We start from the raw sequence: 22,477 nt of genomic DNA, 5'->3' as shown, positions 1-22,477 counted from the left end.
TCCACGTTGCAACCCAGTGACCTACATTAATTATGTCATTAAACACTAGCCAAGGACATGCGGTATAGTGTCTTTAGTTATCAAGCTACAATACAAGTGCATCACTCTCCAAATAGATAGAGGTAATTGCAACAATGTCTAAAGTGCAGCCAAGATGGCGGACGTACAGTTGTCTATGGCCGTCCGCTTCAAATAGCTTTACTGATATTGTCAAACAGTAGGCGTCCTGCCCAACGCCATCAATACATTTCAATAAATATAGCTTTTAAAATAATAATGATTTTGAAATCAAAATAAATAAATATCCACATTGATGTATTATGCACCTCCTGGTTCAGATCCAAGCTGTAGTTCACAATATCCAGCCAGTGGAGAATGGCTGCAGAAGAACTTTGGAGCCTTCTCTGCTGTTGTCCCATTCCGTGACCTAAGGATGCTCTACCCCGACTTCGAAGCGGTAATGTTTACTGTTGGAATAGAATAGAATTTGTTTCCCAATCTCTATTGTATGCTGCTCATTTTAAATCTGTGTGTGTGTGTGTGTGTGTGTGTGTGTGTGTGTGTGTGTGTGTGTGTGTGTGTGTGTGTGTGTGTGTGTGTGTGTGTGTGTGCGTGTGCGTGTGCGTGTGCGCGCGCTGCAGATGGACGCTGTGTCCCAGCTCACAGTGACGCAGCTAGCAGAGGTCTCTTCCACACCTGGTCTGCTCACGTCACCTTCTCAGGTCACCATGGTGATGAACCACGTTCCCAACAAACACCTCACAGCGTTCTTCGATAACTTCTCGCCTGCCATCACGGTGAGAGGGGGACACATTTCAACATTAAAGCGCCTTTTCCAGTAATAACTTAAGTACATTTAGTGAGGTTTCAAGGTACATTAGGCTATGTCAACCTTTCAATGCTATACTGTACTATACTTCTACTCCACTCCAGAATTTGAAAATGTGTTTGGATTAATAATACAAAACATGCATATTAACCAATTACTCACTACAGGTAAATCTCCATTTCTCTCATACCCCTTTGCTTGGTTTCTGACGTATCTCACGCCTTCCTATTATTCTCTTTTTCTGCAGGGTGATGAGAGTTCGTTCCCCGCCCCGGTGAGGTCTGCCATGTTACAAGTGGTGTTTGACCGCGCCAACCTCTCTCAGCCCTCTGTGGACGACAGCGTTGTGCTAGTGTGGCTCCACGACCGCCTCCGTCCGCTACTGGTCGGCCTCTCACAGGGCCATGTTGCCGATTACTTCAGCATAGTGGCAGGGAGGAGCTGTGCCATGAAGCAGCAAGCGTAAGTGGAGAAACTTTACCTGTTCTGTTCCTATAGGCCGCTGTTTCCTTCATTTTGTTTTTAATTAATATTATTTCAAAACATTTACAATTTATTTTAATGATTTTAAAACAAAACTCAAAGATGTTTTTGTTTTAGTTTTTTCAGTAATTTTAGGAAGAAATCAAATTAAAATAAAATAAATTCCATAAATTAGTAAACAAATGTTTAAGAAGTAGTGAAACAATTAACACATTGTGAGCTTGTAAATCTGCTATTTTCACGAGTTTGGGTCCCGGGTAAACGTCCAATCTCTCCTTTGGGTCACGGGCTAAAAGGTTTTGGAGCCATTGCTATAAGTCACAGGTGATTGCCCTTTAGCTGACATTGTTTGGGTGGGAAACATTGGGTGAGACAGTGGGTGAGTGATCATGGGTGGGGGGCAGAGATCAAACGTTTTACGTTCTAAAAGTATTATATTATCTTGTAATATTATATTATACTATAATATATATCCTGGTTGACACGCTTTTATTGTTGTTGACATACAAACTAGTGGCACTCAGGCACTGTAACGTGTTTACAATTTGAACTTTCAGTATGCCTTCTCTTTTTGTTGACTCAGAGTTACCGTCCTGAATGCGACGCTGTCAACGCTCGGCGACGCCACACAGACAGAGACACACAGCCACATCGTTCAGTCTCTCCAAGGTAAAGGTCAAGGACGACCGCACAGTAAACATTGCGGCTGCATGAATGGATGACAGGTCAGACAGCATTCTGACTGTACTGTACATCTCCCCCTGTCCTATAGGATCAACTCCTCTCCGTTGCTATGGTGACAACTACAACCACAGCTTCTATGGCTTCCTGGAGAACTCGTTCATGGGATTCCAGTTCCCCAACCTGACCACGGTCATCTCACTCATGCCCGGCAACAGGATGCATCAGGTGTGTGTGCACGTGTGTGCGTGTGCGAGTGCGAGTGCCTTTCCCTGTACTTCTCATTATGTGAACATAAATAAACATTTCAAGTGTGTGTGCGTGTGCGTGCGCATGCATGTGTGTAACACAGCACTGCTCTTGAAAACAATTCAAAACATACACTGAACTCAGTGCCCCTATGAGAAGAAATGGCTGGCGTGTGAATAATGTTCACGTTATGCTACTGTAACTGTGTCTTCAGCTGCTGAACTCCATGCCACCTTCAGACCTTGGCAGTTTCCTCCGTCGCCCTGGTATTGTTGACGATGAGGGACAACTCTGCCAGATCTACCAGAACTACATTCAGACTGCTGTGTTCCTGGAGAACGTACGCACTACGCAACCACAGAGCAGACACTTATGTGTACTATACAGTATACAGTACATGATACTGTATACAGTGGTTATAACATTTTCATGTCAATGTATATATTTTTTAAAGTGGACATTTTTAACTAAAGTCGTTGCTTCTGGGTGGGCCCTGAAACTAAATAGTTTCAGATGGCGGTCAGCGGCCAAATGCATATCATTTTGGGTGTCCTTGACATGAAAGAGTTTGAGAACAACTGGATGTTTTTCAGAAAACTGTTAGGATTTAGAAGACATTTGTTGTAATAAGCCTCAGGTCTTAATGGGTTAAGAACCACTGAACGTGAGTGAGAAATATGCACACACAAACATGTACAGTATGAACAGACACCATGATGATACACGTACTGTATTAACATGTACAGTATGAACAGACACCATGATGGTACACGTACTGTATTAACATGTACAGTATGAACAGACACCATGATGATACACGTACTGTATTGTATGCTGACTGCAGGAGAGACTTCCTGTGGCTGTGCGGCGTCCCACGCTGCATTGCGTCTGGCCCCTGGCTCTCAACAGCAGCGACAGGTCACAGGTCAACACCTGGTTCGATCGCAGTCTCACCGACTACCTGGTCTTCCTCGACAAGAACTTGCTCACCTCCAACACCACACACGACGCCACCTGTCTGTCCTTCCAAAAACTGTAAGTCAACTTTAAAAAAAATATATATAATTAAAATCTCACTTTCTGTTCTGTATGTACTCCAGATCTGCGCACATCTAGTGTCTCTTTCTGTGATGAGCAGTTCTTGTATTTGACAGTATTATTTTACATACGTCATGATGATTTTTACTTCGTCTCATTCTTAGTGTTTCAGTACTGGGCAGACACAACTACAGCACCGCAGACTTTGTAGAGACGGATGTGTACGGCGTCATCAGGGCCTACCTAGTCTCAGGTCAGTTTTTCATTGTTATTTGTTTTAGTTGTTATTGTTTTGTAAAATTTTGTATAAGTTGAGATTCAAGAAAATTTATTTGTCACATAAATTTAAATATCGAAATATTTGACTGTGTTTGCAGCAACGGCGCCCAAGTGTTACGATGCCAACGATCCGGAACTGAACTCTACCGCCTGGTTCGCTCAGTACATAGGCCCCTTCATGCCTTTCCTCACACTACAGGACCTCAATACTTTCGGTTCAATACAGGTATTGCTCAGTAGGAAGGAAACTTAATGTGTATACAGTATGCCTGTACACTGTACAGTATGCATATCATCGCTGTTGGGTGAAAACCTTGTATGTCCAAAACTGTCTATTTTTCAGGAAATAGGAACCTGTGTTCAAATTAATCCAATGTGGTTATTATTTTGTCACAAGCTCTTGTTGGTAAATGATGCATTTATATAGCGCCTTCCCTTTATCTAAGGCGCTTTACATAGATTGTGCATTACATTCACCCATTCACACACATTCATACACAGATGGCGGCAGAAACCATGCAAGGCACCAACCAGCACATCAGGAGCAATTAGGGGTTCAGTGCCTTGCTCAAGGACACTTCGACACTAACTCCGGTGGAGCCCGGGTTCGAACTGGCAACCTTACGGTTACCATCCAGCCACTCTACCCCTGAGCCACCACCGCCGCTGTTAAATACTTTTGTTTAAATATTTATAGAACGCACATGCAGACTTACCGTAATCACTGTCAGCCATGCCTCCCTATTTTGGGCAAGGCAGAGACAGATCTAGGTCACACGCACCGTGATGCAACATTTTGTGAGCTTACAGATCTGCTATTTATGCTACCATTGCGTGACACTCATACGACTCATAAGTATAAAATAGGGCATTTATTCAATTTAAACAAATGAAGAGATACAAGGTTTCTGCTTGACAGTGACAACAGATGTATTTTATGCATGTAGAAGTTGAATGGACGGATGAGAAATGCATATATCTTTGATGGATAGTGGACATCCTAACTCTTGTGTGTTCGTGTCCTGTCTATAGGTCATCCAGGTGTTCACTGTAAACCCACAGAACATCGCTCTGCTCAACCACTCAGTCCTGGATTCTAACTTCACCGCCTACTACACGGAACTGATCTACCTGCACGACCCCAACTTCAACCCCCTGATGTAAGTCTGAACCTGTGACACAGGGTTTGATTTGCTGGGCTATCCCCCACTCTGATCATTAATTTTGATCGCCGATGCCGATATGTTTTATTTTATCCCTACTTCAGGATAGAATGAATCAAGTACATTTTCTTTTAGAAAATGTAAATTGTCTGATATGTTTTGTTTACTGATATCGCAATTTTAAATTAAAGATTTAGCTTCACGGCATTAACCATGGCATGAATGGCATCTCTATTTTAGCCAAATTTCCCAAATCTTTAAAAAATAGTTTTGTTTGGTTTTTGTTTTATTCCAAAATAGCGAAAATACTGTAGGTACAAATCATGGTGGCATGACAAGAACAGCTATTTTAGCTATTTGTTGTACCACAGAGTACATATCCCCCAATATATATATATGTTTTATTTCTACAAATCAAACCCTGCCGATCTCCACTCCCTGCTTCCAGGCTTCCTCTGTTGTGTCGATGCCTGGCCCCTCATGCAGCGTTCAGTCAGCTGACCGCCTCCCAGAGCATGGTCATTCTGTACAACCTGACCACAGACTGCCCAGACCTCAACCCAGAGGTAACACACTCATTCACACATTCATGCTGTCCAGTATTTTATTTATTTACATTATTACTGGAGTATTTCAAGTGTTCAGTACTTTTACTCCACTTAACATATCTGAGGCAAATCATAATACTTTTGCTCAACTACAGTTATTTGAAAACTTTAGTTGGTTACTTTGAACATTTAGATTATTATTACAAATCCACTACCCACTTAGGACTATATACATTTATGTACATACTATGTACTATATACAACTATGTACATTTCGGCCATTTGAAAACTACAAGCTCACAATGTATTGTGAGCTTGTAGATGTGCAATTTCTATGCAATTTTTATACATTTTATATGCATTTGAAAACTTGTGAAATGGGACATCCTGCATAATGATTACTTTCTACTATTGGTACTTTAAGTACATTTTGATTAAGTAAATGTATAATTCCTGACTTTTACTATAATAGTATTTCTACATTGCAGTATTGATAATTTTACTTAAGTGAAGATTTGAGTACTCTTTCCACCACTGCTGACAGGTTGTATTTAACTCGTACCTCTCCCATCTGCTGTAGATTTCCGCTGCGTTGGCAGCCAACGGCGGTGGCAACCTTAATGCAAACTTCATCAATGTCCTCGGCAGTCAGAGCGTGGGCTTATCCACCGGCCAACTGGCCGGCGCGAGTGGGGGAGCGATCCATGCCGCGCTTCCAACGCTCAGCTCTGTAAGCGGCTGGAATCTGGGCCAGGCCATGGCAATCATCAACTCCTTGATGACTTCAGGAATGTTTCAGGTCTGTTTATGTTTTTGCATGTGTGTGTGTGTGTGTGTTTGTGCGTTTTATTTCACAGAAAGGAAAACAAGGTCTCTCACCGCTTCAAAGATGTATTTATCGAATGCAAAGTCCTTAAGAAAAGCAGTTTCCTCCTGATCTGCTGTATGGAGGGTGACTAATCCTCCTTTCAGTCTTTGGAGAGGACAAACGTCTATGATGTGCTCCATACAGTAGTTTGTTCAAAGTGTGAAAGATAAAGATGTTTGTGTCAAAGATAAAGATGTACTGTATCAGTCATGTTCTCATGTGCGTGGTATCTCCGTGCTTCCATCCGCAGGTCAATAGTTCCTCATCGCTGGTCACTCTGGGTTCTCTGGTGGTGGGCCTTCCCTCGTCTACCTTCACTGGCATCAGCACCTCTCAGCTGCTCACTGCCTCCCAGAATCCCGCGTTTCTGTCACACTTGATGACCGCGCCACAAGTCATCAAGCAGACCGTGGTCACCCAGGTATGAGAGTTACATGTGCTACTAGATGTATGTTATTTAGATCAGTGGTTTTCAACCCATTTATTGGGCATTTGAGCCATGGAGTAGTTGGACCACCATTTGATGAGATTTAGCCTCTCAGACCCAAAACTAAAGAATATTTTGTTGTAGTTGGATACGATTTTGTCCACTCTTGAGAGTGTAAAATATAACGCTCTCTGAAAAAAAATTATTGTGCAGAATGTCCCATTTAATTAGTACATTTACTTTTGGTACTGTAAGTACATTTTGAAGCCAATACCTTTGTACTTTTACTCAACTTTTGTTGAAATCTGGACTTTTACTTGTAACAGAGTATTTCTATATTGCAGTATTGATACTTTTACTTAAGTAAAAACCTTGAGTACTTTTTCCACCACTGAATATAACATTATATAACTACGCTCCCTCACGCCAGATCATCTCGGTGAACAGCAACAGTGCGGACATCATCCAGAACGTTCCTGATGACCTGGCTGGAGAGATCCCTCGCGCTCTGCTGCAGGGCTTGACCACTTCCACTTCCACTGTCTCCGTGCTCAACCGGAAGAAATGGAAATACGAGCAGGTAGGGAACGCAACGCAACGCAACGCAACACACATGCACTTCATGTACACATAGAGTAAACACACACACACACACACACACACACACACACACACACACACACACACACACACACGCACACACACTTGCATGGTTATACACACAGAAGCACTCACATGCACACGCACAGATCTATGTTCTAGCAAGCTGCTCAATCTGCTAATTTTCTTTTTCCAGGCAGTAATGTTCTTTGACACGGTAGCTACTGGATATGAAAGCAGTCCAGATAAGTAAGTTGTGCAAAACCTTTTTTTTTCAATAATTTCCAAGGTGGCCAAAGTGATGGATGTGGCATTTGGTATGGGTGGTATGGCAGGGCACTGTCTGCAGGCATAATGTTCCGACATACCAAGAGTTCCGACAGTCATTATAGTCCGACACCCTATTCAAACATTAACCTAACCCTAACCGCATGCGAGATACAGTGCGTGGATGTGACGCATGTCAGGACGGAGCAACGGGTGATTTGCACGTCAGACTTTTGGTATGTCGGATAAACGTGTGCACCCCATTTGGTAGTCTAACGGGTAATGTGTGTGTGTGTGTGTGTGTGTGTGTGTGTGTGTGTGTGTGTGTGTGTGTGTGTGTGTGTGTGTGTGTGTGTGTGTGTGTGTGTGTGTGTGTGTGTGTGTGTGTGTGTGTGTGTGTGTGTGTGTGTGTGTGTGTGTGTGTGTGTGTGTGCATGTGTGGTGTGTGGTGAATAGTTTGACATCCTACGTGCTCCAAGGGTTCACGTGCACCAGAGTGACATCAATGACGAAAATCCTCATCAAGAAGCTGATCAAAACCTGCAGGAGGAAGAAGAGGAGGAAGGTCACACTGAAGGAGACGCAGGTGAGTGTGTGTGTGTGTGTGTGTGTGCGTGTGTGTGTGTGCGTGCGTGCGTCAATGCGTGCGTGCGTCAATGCGTGACTCAAACGTTCACGATTTTTTTAAACATAAACATAAAGGAAGGACATCACAAAATCACAAGTTTAACGGTTTTTATTAACCAACTTCCCCACAGAGGGATCAAATCACTGGGTACATGTGAGCAACCAAAATATCAAACAATATATTCAGTGGTACTTTACCAACTTAGAACAAAGGAAGACCTGGAGATGCCGGCCAAAACAGGAGAATGAGGGGGGGCCCAGGCCACCCCCTGTAGGGACGTCGAAGCTGTTTCCCCCCTCCCCTAACTTACAACCAACTAACTAATAACGAAAACAAAGACTGCCGGCCATCCCCAGGCCAAACTAAAGTAAATTTAAAAAAAAAGGATTGACATAGTGTGGGACTGAGTTGTTGCTGGGTCTGTGTCTGCCATGACACTGAGCTGGCTGGCTTTTATAGAGAGGGCTGCAGCAGAGGACAATTAGGGGAATCTGCTGCAGGTATGCCAGTCTGGGTGTGTCAGTCTGAGTGGGGAGGAGAGACAGAGAATTAGCACAGACAATGATTGAATGACTGAGTGTGTGTGTGTGTGAGTGATGTCATGGCCACACGCAACAGTAGCAAATCAAGAGAGAGAGATATTTGAGGGGGTGGCGGGGGTTGGCAGAAAGACTGAAAGCGAGAGATTCATGAAGTTGGGAGATATACTGTACATGATGTTTGCTGCTTGCCTCACCAACAGCTGACCTGCATGTACAACTACATCAAAGGAGATACAGATGTCGCAGACTTCAGCCTCTACCCTGAAGATGTGCTCCTCTATTATAAGTAAGTACAGTAGGAATGATACTCACCGCTGATACGGGCTTAACCCATTGAGACCTGGGGCCGGTTCTACGAATGCCTTCTAAATCAGTAGTTCTTTCAAGATTCTTAAAAAATAACAGATGTACAAGCTTGCAGTGAGCATGTAGATCTGCAATTTTTTGCCAATGCTAACATCTAAAATGGCACAGATGCTTTCTTGGTTTTAATGATGGTTTTAAGGTGGAAAATACAGGGTTAAGAGGAGGTGACAGGACTCCAACATTGTGGAATGACATAGGATTTATACTTTGTACTGCCAAATCTGTGTTCTTTTAAACATATGTTTAAAAAGCTTTTTTAGTTCATCATTTTATAGTATTTAAATAGCTAATTTATTTCAAATTTTATATTATGGTATTTCCATTGCTGTTAAGAAATTGCTACCTAAATAAAATTATAGATGTTTGGTAAATAGACCAGCCATCTTGTAAATGGAAATGCAAGTGCAAGGCTTCGCTTATGGGCTAAGATGTTAAATTATTTATTTATATTGTGATATTGCAATTATGGTTATTTCAAAACAAATTGTAAGTGTTCCCTGCCTCTTCCCATGCAGCTACTCTAAGGTGCCACAGGCAAACTGCAGTGACTATTTCCAAGAGCTGGCCGATGCAGATTTCTCTGTCTTCTCCAGTGCTCTCAGCTACAAACGTACTAATTTGTTCACAAATGCCAAGTCCTGCCTGGTGAGTGGAAAGTAACCAGTACAATAATGACTGTCAAATCCACTGACATTGGGTCGTCAGGGACTACATACTGTACAGAAGATCTTTAAAAACTAGCACATTATAACAGTTAGACAGGACAATATGGATAGCTGAGTTATAATCCAATTTCAATTCTGTGATACTATAGTTCTGATGCCATTATTTTTATGTATTGATCTAAAGTCCCCCAGGGGTCTAAACTCTATATTAGGTCGTCTCTTGCTTGTACACAAAATCTCTTTTCTGAATATAGCCCATGATCTTGTAGATCTGATATTGTCACAGGTTTAATGCGATTATGTCTATTTGTAATTTTTCCCCCTCTTAGAGTATAACAACCACAAACTTGACAGAGGATAACATATCAGTTTTGGGGAACATGCTCTGCAATGTTGATGCGTCTTATATTACGAATTCTCACCCATCCATCCTGGAGAAACTGAAAAACTGCCCAGACTTCACTGATGCTCAAGTGACTGCCATGGAAACTCTCCTGGATTCAGGCACAACGTTGTACGGGTAAGCTATGACAACAAGCACAGTTCAGTAACAGTTATTTGCTAGATATTTCAGCCGAACAGAAAAGGTTCTGGTAAATTCAGGTTGCGCACGCTTATCCGACACACCGTAGAACCGACATGCGGAAACAACGATTGGATTAAGGTTGGCGAACATTATTTTTGTCTGCTTGTCTTTCTTTTTGTTGTCATGTTTATTATTTTATTCATGTTGTAGCACAGATAATCATGGTCACAAAGTAAATCATGCATTTGATAGTTTTTCTTGTACTAGAAAGGGTCGGGGAAGGGTTTGTAATTGTTCAGTTAGGAAATGTATTTATATATTTATAACTTGCATTTTACAACTGTATGTAAATGAAATGTCAAAAGCAAATAAAAGATAATAATAAAAAATAAAATAAAAAGTTGGCGAACAGGCACTGTTCCGTGCTTGCGGTTATGGTTAGGTTAGGGTTTGAAGTAGGTTGTCGTTCTAATGACAGCATGTCGAAACTAAAGCCTGTACCCGTAAATTAAGGGATTGTGGTTGACCGAGTAGTTGCGACCCCATTCCCAAAACATACAGCTCCTCCCAGCTGCAGTCATGGTTCTCAACCCTTTCAGACTGTGTCCCCCAAAATAATCATATTTGAACTAAGGACCCCCAAAATAATCATATTTGAACTAAGGACCCCCAAAATATTCATATTTGAACTGAGGACCCCCAAATTAATCATATTATTTGAACTGAGGACCCGCAAAAAGTCATATCTCAACTGGTTCCTGACAAGGAACATTTTGTTTTGACTCCTGTTCCACACAGATAACAGATCTACAAGATTGTAGATGTGTATATTTTCAATTTTTTTTCATCTTTCTTAATTATATTATTTGACAATTTCAATTACATTCAATTACTTTTGATGCAGTTATGGTCTTTCTTCTTCTTCTTTTTTCTTGAGGTACTGACAATATGAATGTTGATGAACCCCATTGTTTAATGACTTTGTGTGATTACGGCATTTGTTTTTTGTTTTTTAATGACAACTGAAATATGAAATTTGTTTTTGTGTATCCAGAGATCCTGCAACATGGGGTATAAACACTTTGCTCGACATGGGCATGCTGCCACTGTACTTCACAAGAACCTTCTACGTTCAGTTTGATAAAGTGAGTAATAGATTAATTGGCTTGGCTCTGGTAACATCATTTCCACTTTTCTGTTGCTTCATGCGTTTGGTCTGTTGGTCCGTCACTTTTATTGAGTTTGCCGATTAATTTTCCCGATCAGACTTTCCTGAGGGCTTTCCTGGGGAAATACCTTAAAGTCCTTCGGAAGGCTGGAGTGTCCAGGAGCAAGAAGAAGAGAATGAAAAGAGCCATCAGGTCGTCCATAAGGAACAGAAGGACCACACGATCCATCAGTAAGCTGCAGCTTCCATTTCTGCCTGCTGTCATCTCGCAGCAGTGTTGATTTTGACAGCAAATTTAGATTTTGTTTAGTCATAGTCTTTTCAATAAAATGTTTTAGTTTTAGTCATATTTTAGTCATCTGAAAAGTTTTAGTCTAGTTTTAGTCAACTACCGGTAAATAGACCATAAAACATATGTCATAAATAGCACATGGTTTGGGAAACCCTTAGGTTTCCATAGGGTTCCGGTTGGACCCCATGGGAACCAAAGGTCAGCGACCTCAGCTGACGTTGACCACTTTGAAGCTAACGTCCCTGTTTTGGGCTTGTCATCATTGTTACAAAACCATATGTCTAGGGGTAAAAGGTAATGCAACATATGGAGGAGAAACGAAACCAAGGTCTTAATACAAGAATTTATTCAAAAGTATATGAATAAATTATAATAATCAACAATAGTTTACAAATGAATGGCTCTTAACTCAAATAAATACAATCAACGGATCTCAAAACAAAACTAAAGTTACTCCTTTCCGAAGAGAAATAACTTATCTAAACAAAATGTTCAACTTCACAAAATAAGGCAAAACAGTTGGCGACAGTAGTACGACGGATGGGGGAAAGACCTTGGAAGTCAGTGTTTCCCCAGTGCCTGTCTGGGGGTGAATGGGCTTTGTAGTGTGAGAGCTACGGCCGTTAGCTCCCTCACGTGACCGTCAGCCATCAGGGAGGATGATCAGGCCTCCATTGTCATGGCCAACAGGAGTACCCCAGACACACAGCTGATGACAATCAGTCTGTCTGAAGACCCATTAGTATACTCTGCATGGGAGGAGAGTTAGTCTAAGGTCACATTCTCACCTAATACTTCGGTAGACTCAGATCTGTATGGGCAGGGAAATGGAATTCTTGCATATTTAATTGGCTGGGGTTTGCCTTCACACTGTCATTCGCAGCAATTGGAAACGCAGCAGGGGGGACCTTTATCAATGTGTTCCGTTCATAAACTATAGCCTACACAGTGAAATCTATGGTGATAAAATTACACTCATAACGTGCATGTGTCGTGCCGTCTGGGACCCCCCCCCCTCTCTCTCTCTCTCTCTCTACGCACGCAGCCGCCACACACTGTTCTTTTGGGCATGGAGGCACAGCGCTGCATGAGCGCACTGATATAACTCCCCAGTCCCACACAGTGACAGCACTCCATGTTTACGGCACGCACGCACAGACAGACAGACAGACAGAATATTATGTAGGCTATAATACACTGCAGTGTTTTTATGTGTTTTCTTAAGCAATTGATTAATGTACACGTCCTCATTTCGATCAGGGCTTCAGTCTCCTTATTCGACCACGTCTATCCACAGTAACGGGACATCTTTGCGCTGCGTAAAATATGCCTTCTCCGTCTCCAACTGTGTTCAGCTCCTCACCCGCCACATTATGTTTGCTTCATTTCCTTTATTTACTGCGGATTGCATTCACACCTGCACCGAATCGTAGTCAAGTGCGATTCGAAGTGAAGCGAAACCCACGTTTTTGGGAGGAGTAAAATGCGGTTATTTGCTGCGCATTAGGATTCGAATGAGCCTTCACACCTGCCAAACGAAGCGCACTTTCTGACAATGCGCAGCAGGATTCGTTTAAATCGCAGCAAAGCTCTCTGGTATGAATGCGACCTAATACAGGTTCATAACAACTGCTGCTCAGGTATAGATATATATATATATTAGAAGACATCTAGGCCTAAGATAATTCCATATACATATACTATAACAATACCACCATATAAATATATATATATAATATTAGCAATAAACATATATTTATAATCCAAAATAATACTCATAACTCATAACACTCATAAATAATCATAACCACACACGACCATAGTCGTGACAATCATACAGGGAAACATAAACTGTTAAAGACCAAAACATAGCAGATCTGCAAGATTACACCTGTATGAGCTTGTACATCTGCTATGTATTAACATCTTAAAAGAACTACTGGTTTAGAAGGCATAATTTGTGGAATTGGCTTCAGTTCTTAATGGGTTTAAAGGGATATTTCACTTTCAAAATAACTTTGGTCATTTATTCATCTACTTAGGCATCATCATCATCTACTTACAGTATGTGAACACTGCAGACAGTTTTTATTTTATTTTATTTGTATTATTTGTATGGATCGTTGTTCTTCTCATTCCCCTCCGCCCAAAAAAATATATAATAAAAAGATTATAAAAAAATGTAATCAATAAAAGACGGGTTCGACCTTTTTCATGTCAAGGACCAGAATTATCTGTATTTGGCTGCGGACCCCCATTTGAAAATATGTTGTTCCAGCGACCCCCCAGAAGCAAAGATTTGAGTTAAAGATTTGCGCCACATTTTCACAATAAAAAAATAATAGCAGACCAACAAGCTTGTTGCCGTGCTAGCCTATGAGCTTGTAGATCAGCTATTTTCCAATAGCAAAAGTATAACATAATGCTTAAAACAGCAAAGTGATTAACACCCACGATGTGTAATACGCTGTCCTTCCCTGCCTCTCCTGCACAGCCACTGAATGCACAGTGGGACAAATTACACAGGCGACGATCAGCGTGGAAACCTTCCCCTTCGACTACGACGACGAGACACAGTTCGACTCTTGCCTGAGCGCACAGACCGTGAAAGAAAACCTGGCCGCCATCTTGGACAAAGTGGTGGAAGACGAGTATACCAGCATTGTTCTCACCAAGCTGCGAGAGGTGGGTCACATGATGGGTCACTGAATATGAAGCAACATCTCCATATGGACCAGTAAAATTCCATCTTTTACACTCTCGAGTTCAATTAACCACTTTCCAACCTACTGTGTGCATTATGTGAAACTTAAAAAACGTATAAAACTAAATATATTACAAGGCTTAAGTGGTCATGAATTGGTATTTTCTTGTGCATCTGGCTTATTTCATCCAGTCCAGTTAAATAATAACTTCATGTATGTAATGAAGACAATTAAAAAGTCTGTTGTAAAAAGTCCAATGTATGTTGCATGTGATGCTGTTCCTTACTTACCATATATTTAATATTTTCTGACCACATTACCACCTAGATAAAAAGTATTGTAAATCTATTGTTGTGACCGCAGGTCTCACTTATGCGACCGCAAGTCGCATTTACTATGAAAATGTGAATTTCCCGTCAGTTAGTTAGTTAGTTAGTCACCCCCAGGCATGACCATATATAGTCATGCCTCGAGACATAATGTGATGTCATCAATATTAAGCCCATTTTTGGAGATCCCTGATGTCATCAATATTGTCCAGAAACTCTACATCTGACCTCAAACTCTTAGATATCCATTTAAGGAGCTGACCTGTTCTGAAATTCCATTTGTTGATCCTTCCCCATCCATCCTTCCTCTTTGATGTCTCCCTTTGACTGATACCTGTCCATTTAAACTCTAGACGGGCCTGTTGACTAATACCTGTCCATTTAAACTCTAGACGGGCCTGTTGACTGATACCTGTCCATTTAAACTCTAGACGGGCCTGTTGACTGATACCTGTCCATTTAAACTCTAGACGGGCCTGTTGACTGATACCTGTCCATTTAAACTCTAGACGGGCCTGTTGACTGATACCTGTACATTTAAACTCTAGACGGGCCTGTTGACTGATACCTGTCCATTTAAACTCTAGACGGGCCTGTTGACTGATACCTGTCCATTTAAACTCTAGACGGGCCTGTTGACTGATACCTGTCCATTTAAACTCTAGACGGGCCTGTTGACTGATACCTGTCCATTTAAACTCTAGACGGGCCTGTTGACTGATACCTGTCCATTTAAACTCTTGACGGGCCTGTTGACTGATACCTGTCCATTTAAACTCTAGACGGGCCTGTTGACTGACACCTGTCTATTTAAACTCTAGACGGGCCTGTTGACTGATACCTGTCCATTTCAACTCTAGACGGGCCTGTTGACTGACACCTGTCTATTTAAACTCTAGACGGGCCTGTTGACTGATACCTGTCCATTTAAACTCTAGACGGGCCTGTTGACTGATACCTGTCCATTTAAACTCTAGACGGGCCTGTTGACTGACACCTGTCCATTTAAACTCTAGACGGGCCTGTTGACTGACACCTGTCCATTTAAACTCTAGACGGGCCTGTTGACTGATACCTGTCCATTTAAACTCTAGACGGGCCTCTTGACTGACACCTGTCTATTTAAACTCTAGACGGGCCTGTTGACTGATACCTGTCCATTTAAACTCTAGACGGGCCTGTTGACTGACACCTGTCCATTTAAACTCTAGACGGGCCTGTTGACTGACACCTGTCCATTTAAACTCTAGACGGGCCTGTTGACTGATAGCTGTCCATTTAAACTCTAGACGGGCCTGTTGACTGATACCTGTCCATTTAAACTCTAGACGGGCCTGTTGACTGATACCTGTCCATTTAAACTCTAGACGGGCCTGTTGACTGATACCTGTCCATTTAAACTCTAGACGGGCCTGTTGACTGATACCTGTCCATTTAAACTCTAGACGGGCCTGTTGACTGATACCTGTCCATTCAAACTCTTGACGGGCCTGTTGACTGATACCTGTCCATTCAAACTCTAGACGGGCCTGTTGACTGATACCTGTCCATTTAAACTCTAGACGGGCCTGTTGACTGATACCTGTCCATTTAAACTCTAGACGGGCCTGTTGACTGATACCTGTCCATTTAAACTCTAGACGGGCCTGTTGACTGATACCTGTCCATTTAAACTCTTGACGGGCCTGTTGACTGATACCTGTCCATTTAAACTCTAGACGGGCCTGTTGACTGACACCTGTCTATTTAAACTCTAGACGGGCCTGTTGACCGATACCTGTCCATTTAAACTCTAGACGGGCCTGTTGACTGATACCTGTCCATTTAAACTCTAGACGGGCCTGTTGACTGATACCTGTCCATTTAAACTCTAGACGGGCCTGTTGACTGATACCTGTCCATTTAAACTCTAGACGGGCCTGTTGACTGATACCTGTCCATTTAAACTCTAGACGGGCCTGCCCCAAAGTTATTTCTGCAGCTGCGCCCGGCAGCCCGCGAAAACTATGTTCTTAACAGGCCCAGTATACCTGGGCCCTCATCAAACCCTGTACACTCAGACACTGCCCCCACTGCCACCCTTAGATCTCAAAATATGGAGCTGACCTGTTCTGACATTCCATATATGTTGATCTGACCTCATCAAACCCTGTACACTCAAGACACACTCCATATATGGCCAGTACAGAATTCATTCCATTTGTTGATCTGACCCCCCATGCGCCAGTGCTCGCCCAGCAGTCTGCTGTTGCCCAGGCGGATATGTTGATCTGACGCCCCAATCCAAAGCACCAGTGCTCACCCAGGCGGATGCGTGCGTGCACAACCTCAGGTGTCTTACTGGTATATACTGGTATCGCAATTAAAGTGATTCCAGTTTCATTTCTAATTTGGTGCTGTCTATGTATACCCACAACGACAGGCCTATGCCAATGAGTCCATCCCAGAAGATGCGATACAGGTGCTGGGGCCTGCATCACGCAATGCCACTAGTGAAGACATCAACCTGTGGAACATCACAAAGATTGACACACTGTGTGCTTTAATGGACGAATCAGACGGGGAGTGGGATCCAGCTTCGGTAAGGATACAAATGTTAAAATACAGGGGAAGGGGGGCTCAAGAGGTAAAGTGGCTCAAGAGGTAAAGTGGCAGCTTGGGAAATGTAAGTTTCCTGGCTCCCCCTGTGTTTGTGTCGAAGTATCCTTCAGCAAGACACTGAACCCCTAACTGCTTCCGTTGTGGTGCCTTGCATGGTTTCCTTTGCTGTTGGTGTGTGAATGTGTGCGTGAATGGGTGAATGTAATGCACATGTACAGTGTACACTGTAAATCGCTTTGGGCTTAAGGCATTAATACAATAGGGGATAGTAATATAGCAAATCAAAATGGCATGGGTAATACAGTTATGATTGAGAGTCTGTCTGTCTGTCTGTCTGTCTGTCTGTCTGTCTGTCTGTCTGTCTGTCTGTCTGTCTGTCTGTCTGTCTGTGCAATCCTTCTGAGAGAGCAAACATAGTGTGTTGTGTGTGTATTTGCAAATAGGTTTTTGCATGTGTGCTTGTAATTGTGTACAGTACATATTATGTATGGCACTATTTGTTGATTTATTAATTTACTGATTGATTGATTGATTGTCACCATCAAGGCCAAGGCCATCATTACCAAGTATCTGACTACTGCGGGCAACAGTCTTGGCAGTGCAGAGCTCAGCTGTGTCAAGGGACCCAACCTGTGTTCCCTGAATGCCATTGTCCTACAGACCATCTCAGAGGCCACCCTCAGGTGAGGCGTGTTGGGGAGGGTGCCAGACAGTGGTATCGTACTATCGTTTACCTCATCAATTATTATTTAAAAAATCACACCTGTGTGAAGTGAGAGGCGCTCTTATCATTATACATCATCATACATCATCTCATGAACAACTGCATTTATGTGATTGGTTGGTTAAATTTACGTCATATTTGGCAGACATTTGAACTAATTTCTCCTTTCATTGTCAATTGTCAAAAGCTGTATATAGGAGGGGCTAGCACCCCTCAAAAAAGCAGAGGAAGTGTAGCGCCCAGGATTACATTAGATAATTGGCACTGGGTGAAAAGAAAACTGGGTTACAAAATCGTGGGATAAAAAAAAAAAAAGCAAAGAAAGAAAAACTAATAATTGTAATAATAATAATTAAATTACTATTACTATTACTATGCACGCATTTTCGCAAATAAAGACAATTGTAAAAAATCGTACAACAAATTATAAAAGAGTGTGTGATTTCATGACCAAAATCCAAAAGTCTTGTAAGAGGCTGAATTTTAGAGACTTGAATAAAATAATTTACAATTTACAATTTAGGCATTTAGCAGACTCTCTTAATCCAGAGCGACTTACAATAATCAGGAACAAAAGCATGGGAATACATCACAAAAGCATTTATCATAAAACATGCGTAAGCTAAGAAAGTAACAGCAACAAATAGATTTGTGGTAGCAAATGTGGTGGCACTGTTTTGAGATGTGTGCTGTGTGTTTCCTGGTGTTTCCAGTAATGCCACTTTGCTGGTAGTGTCCAGCTGTACGCTGGAGAAAAAGAAAGTGCTGTTTAACATCGCAGAAATAGCCTTCTCTGAGTCTGGACTCACTACGAGCCGGCGAAGGCGCAGCACTTCAACCGTCAGCATTAACAGCTTCCAGAATACACAGCCATTTTTGGGTAAGCAAGCATTCATTCACATATACTCATATACACATATACACATATACACATATACACATATACACATACACATATACACATATACATGCTGTAGTGCAGCGGCTCTCAAACATTTCCATGTCAAGGCCCCCCAAGTTTTCGGATTCGTCTATGGTTCTCAAACCTTTCAGGCTGAGACCTCCAAAAATAATCATATTTGAAGTAGGGGAGCTAAATATTGTAGGTAAATATACTGTAGGTTCGGTCATCTATACTGTAAGTGGGGAAATAAAGAGAGTGAAACCCATGATCTGAATAGTCATTCTTATACATTCTCTCATTGGAATAACTTCTAGCTTTTGAAATATTAGTGAAATTAAAATGTCCCTCAAGTTCACAATGTGCCACACAGCCCGGGGCTCTATGAGCTTGTACATTTGCTATTTTCGGTGTCTGACACAGGCATATCTCCAACCCTAACCCCTAAACCTAATTCTCACCCTAGCCTACCCCCCCTGTTATGCTAGGTTACTAGTAGTACAAGTCACGCACGCACGCATGCAAGCACACACACACACACACACACACACACACACACACACACACACACACACACACACACACACACACACACACACACACACACACACACACACACACACACACACATTTTAAGAATTTATTTATGTCCACACAAAAGGAAAATGTATACAAGGACACAAACATTATGGGTTGCAGTTAAGTTACAATCACAAGCCTATGACACATCGGAGTCATGATACAGCAAGAATGTCACTCAGCAGCGTCTCTGATAGCCATATTCGTTCACACGACGGTGCTCAGGACTAGGCTTAGTCTCATATGGTGGCATAGACAGTACAACAGGGACAGTACAACACCTTGCAAGTCCTTCTGCCTCATCCTCTGGACACTCCAAGCTGTCGAGAGTTCGAAACGTTGCCACAACTGTCTGTGGACATGTCCCAGGCTGGACCATCAGAGAGAACGGAGCCAGCAGTCTCACACCGTCACCCGGTGACAACACGCGGCGTCCGCCTGCCGTAGGGAAGGTGCCGACTCACGGGTCTCTCCCGGTGACGCTGCACCCTCCACACTCAACAGCCGCTCTCATGGGCCTGGAAGTCCACACACCGCTGCCCCGATGGCGGACCAACACACCGCAGGGAAGTCACCGGGTCCACTGCCTCTCCTCCCGGCACCTGTTAGTGTTCACAGGAGGGACCAACAGGCAGCGTGGTCGCCGGTAGTAGACTACGTCGCCATGGGTACATCTTGACGTGATATCCTGACACACAGCCACCGCCATAGGAGTTGCAAAAGTTCCAAAAGCTGTACCTACTGCATTAACGATCGTAGTTAGAACGGGTGCTGTTGTTAGATGTTAAAGAACAAGCTAAGTTGGCGTCCACCAGCGTTTCCACCGTGCCGCCATTGCTGCGTGTGCACACACACGCACACACACACACACACACACACACACACGCACACAATTCTGAGATGGATAAAATTCTGTATTTTCTTTATGACACTGTAGGAGGTGCAACCCTTGCTTATGTACAAAGTTTGTCCCGATCCAATATCAGCATGGACATGGATGACTTCACCAATCTGGACACGGACGTTGTACAGGTTAGTGGTGTTTGCATGTGCGTGTGTTAATGCGTGTGTGATACTATAATTCTAACAATGTCTGTGTGTGTGTGTGTGTGTGAGTGTGTGTGTGTGTGTGTGTGTGTGTCAGAAACACACAGGCATTGACCATATGAATATGGAGGGAGTAACGGAGCCCTTTTTTCGATTTGACACATTAATGATTAATAATGAATTTATTAGTGAATTAAAAATGCGACCAGGGCGCAGTACCCCCCAAATATCTCACAACGGGTAAGGACTAGTGATAATAACACATCTAACACCTTACTCCATGCTTTCTTCAGAGCCTGACTGTATCAGAGGTTAGCGGTCTTCTGGGTTCCAACTTGGCAGAGTTGAAGTCGTATGAGTACAATGCGGTGGTGAGCAGCTGGATCAGCAGTCGATTACAGTCAAATCTGGTCACACTCGGCATCGGATTGACGGGAGGCAGGTTGGACCCAGTAACAGCAGCACCGACAACTGCAGCACCGACAACTGCAGCTCCAACTGCAGCTCCAACTGCAGCTCCAACTGCAGCACCAACTGCAGCACCAACTGCAGCTCCAACTGCAGCTCCAACTGCAGCTCCAACTGCAGCTCCAACTGCAGCACCAACTGCAGCACCAACTGCAGCACCAACTGCAGCTCCAACTGCAGCTCCAACTGCAGCACCAACTGCAGCACCAACTGCAGCACCAACTGCAGCTCCAACTGCAGCTCCAACTGCAGCACCAACTGCAGCACCAACTGCAGCACCAACTGCAGCTCCAACTGCAGCTCCAACTGCAGCTCCAACTGCAGCTCCAACTGCAGCACCAACTGCAGCACCAACTGCAGCACCAACTGCAGCTCCAACTGCAGCTCCAACTGCAGCACCAACTGCAGCACCAACTGCAGCACCAACTGCAGCACCAACTGCAGCACCAACTGCAGCTCCAACTGCAGCACCAACTGCAGCACCAGCAACAGCAGCTCCGACAACTGCAGCACCGACAACTGCAGCACCGACAACTGCAGCACCAACAACTGCAGCACCAACAACTGCAGCAACAGCACCAGCAACAACTGCAGCACCAGCAACAACGGCTGCAGGATCTGCCACCACAGGTACTGTAATTGGCCATACCGTGAAAGAGTGTTGAAACTAGTGTACAAATGGACCCTACTCTCTGAGAGTGGTGGAAAAAGTATTACATTTTGTTTTACTTCAAAAGTATCAATACTGTATTGTAGAAACTTCAGATTACTTCAGTAACCTCAGTTAGATAAGTGACTCGAAGAAGAGAGTCATTTGGGTTCCAGCCACCAGGTGGCAGACACACAGAACATTACATGTTCTCACGAACAATTCATTGGATCGTGACACTGTCGCTCAAGGTGAGGTCATTGACCCAGCCCCCCAGGTATATAACGGGGGTTTCCGCCTTGCTGCGTCATTCCTATCAACCACTTGTCTGCTTCTTGATAAACAGAAGGGTAGTTATAGTGACTCTCTTCTTTGAGTCACTTATCTAACTGAGGTTACTGAAGTAACCCGAAGTTAGCTTAAGTCCCTCTCGAAGAGAGTCATTTGGGGAGCATACCACTCCCGTATGATCACTGTCGGCTGATAGGACCCGATCCACGGTCTCCCTTCTCATGTCAGGGCTGATGTCACGCCTACCTAGTGGTGACGTCATCCCCTCCTTTTATAAGGCATTTCGCCAGCACAAGTTCTCTGTCCGATTATACTGTAAGGGTGAGAATGTTCTTGGTCACAAGAGCGGGGGTGCTGACCTGGGTCACCTGGGTCTTGGCTATATCTTTACTTAACGGACAAGTTAATAGAACTTAGGCTTATGTCACGCCTACCTCATCCTCCACCCCCACTGCACCTCAACCGGTTTCCGCAGCTGTGGACGCCCAACCACACCCTGATCTGACGCCTACTATCCCCTCCATTGGACCCCAACTTTCCATCGCCACCCCTGCTGCATCTCCC

The 22,477-nt window shown here is 43.3% G+C and overlaps 1 protein-coding gene across 1 annotated transcript in view; it reads left to right on the top strand.

The window, feature by feature from the left end:
* The window catches only part of LOC310858262 (uncharacterized protein), a gene marked incomplete at its 3' end in the record, with an annotated part of 65,917 nt that overhangs the window by 34,312 nt on the left and 9,128 nt on the right, over positions 1-22,477 (top strand). The window contains exons 41-68 of the mRNA XM_083764368.1: positions 339-457; positions 642-797; positions 1,077-1,291; positions 1,896-1,981; positions 2,085-2,221; positions 2,457-2,582; positions 3,087-3,277; positions 3,445-3,533; positions 3,658-3,785; positions 4,592-4,719; positions 5,171-5,288; positions 5,851-6,069; positions 6,389-6,559; positions 6,996-7,145; positions 7,362-7,414; positions 7,889-8,018; positions 8,803-8,888; positions 9,484-9,613; positions 9,963-10,153; positions 11,214-11,304; positions 11,426-11,558; positions 14,114-14,304; positions 17,076-17,234; positions 17,801-17,937; positions 18,692-18,858; positions 20,396-20,490; positions 20,799-20,998; positions 21,500-21,507. Of these exons, the coding sequence (XP_083620494.1) occupies positions 339-457; positions 642-797; positions 1,077-1,291; positions 1,896-1,981; positions 2,085-2,221; positions 2,457-2,582; positions 3,087-3,277; positions 3,445-3,533; positions 3,658-3,785; positions 4,592-4,719; positions 5,171-5,288; positions 5,851-6,069; positions 6,389-6,559; positions 6,996-7,145; positions 7,362-7,414; positions 7,889-8,018; positions 8,803-8,888; positions 9,484-9,613; positions 9,963-10,153; positions 11,214-11,304; positions 11,426-11,558; positions 14,114-14,304; positions 17,076-17,234; positions 17,801-17,937; positions 18,692-18,858; positions 20,396-20,490; positions 20,799-20,998; positions 21,500-21,507 (3,804 nt within the window). The remainder of the gene's footprint in view (positions 1-338; positions 458-641; positions 798-1,076; positions 1,292-1,895; positions 1,982-2,084; positions 2,222-2,456; positions 2,583-3,086; positions 3,278-3,444; positions 3,534-3,657; positions 3,786-4,591; positions 4,720-5,170; positions 5,289-5,850; positions 6,070-6,388; positions 6,560-6,995; positions 7,146-7,361; positions 7,415-7,888; positions 8,019-8,802; positions 8,889-9,483; positions 9,614-9,962; positions 10,154-11,213; positions 11,305-11,425; positions 11,559-14,113; positions 14,305-17,075; positions 17,235-17,800; positions 17,938-18,691; positions 18,859-20,395; positions 20,491-20,798; positions 20,999-21,499; positions 21,508-22,477) is intronic.

Source organism: Protomyctophum parallelum, assembly GCF_964188405.1.
Source record: "Protomyctophum parallelum genome assembly, chromosome: 5".
Lineage (NCBI taxonomy): Eukaryota > Metazoa > Chordata > Actinopteri > Myctophiformes > Myctophidae > Protomyctophum > Protomyctophum parallelum.
Note: the sequence above shows the minus strand (reverse complement) of the source record. Positions and strands in the feature narration are given on the sequence as shown.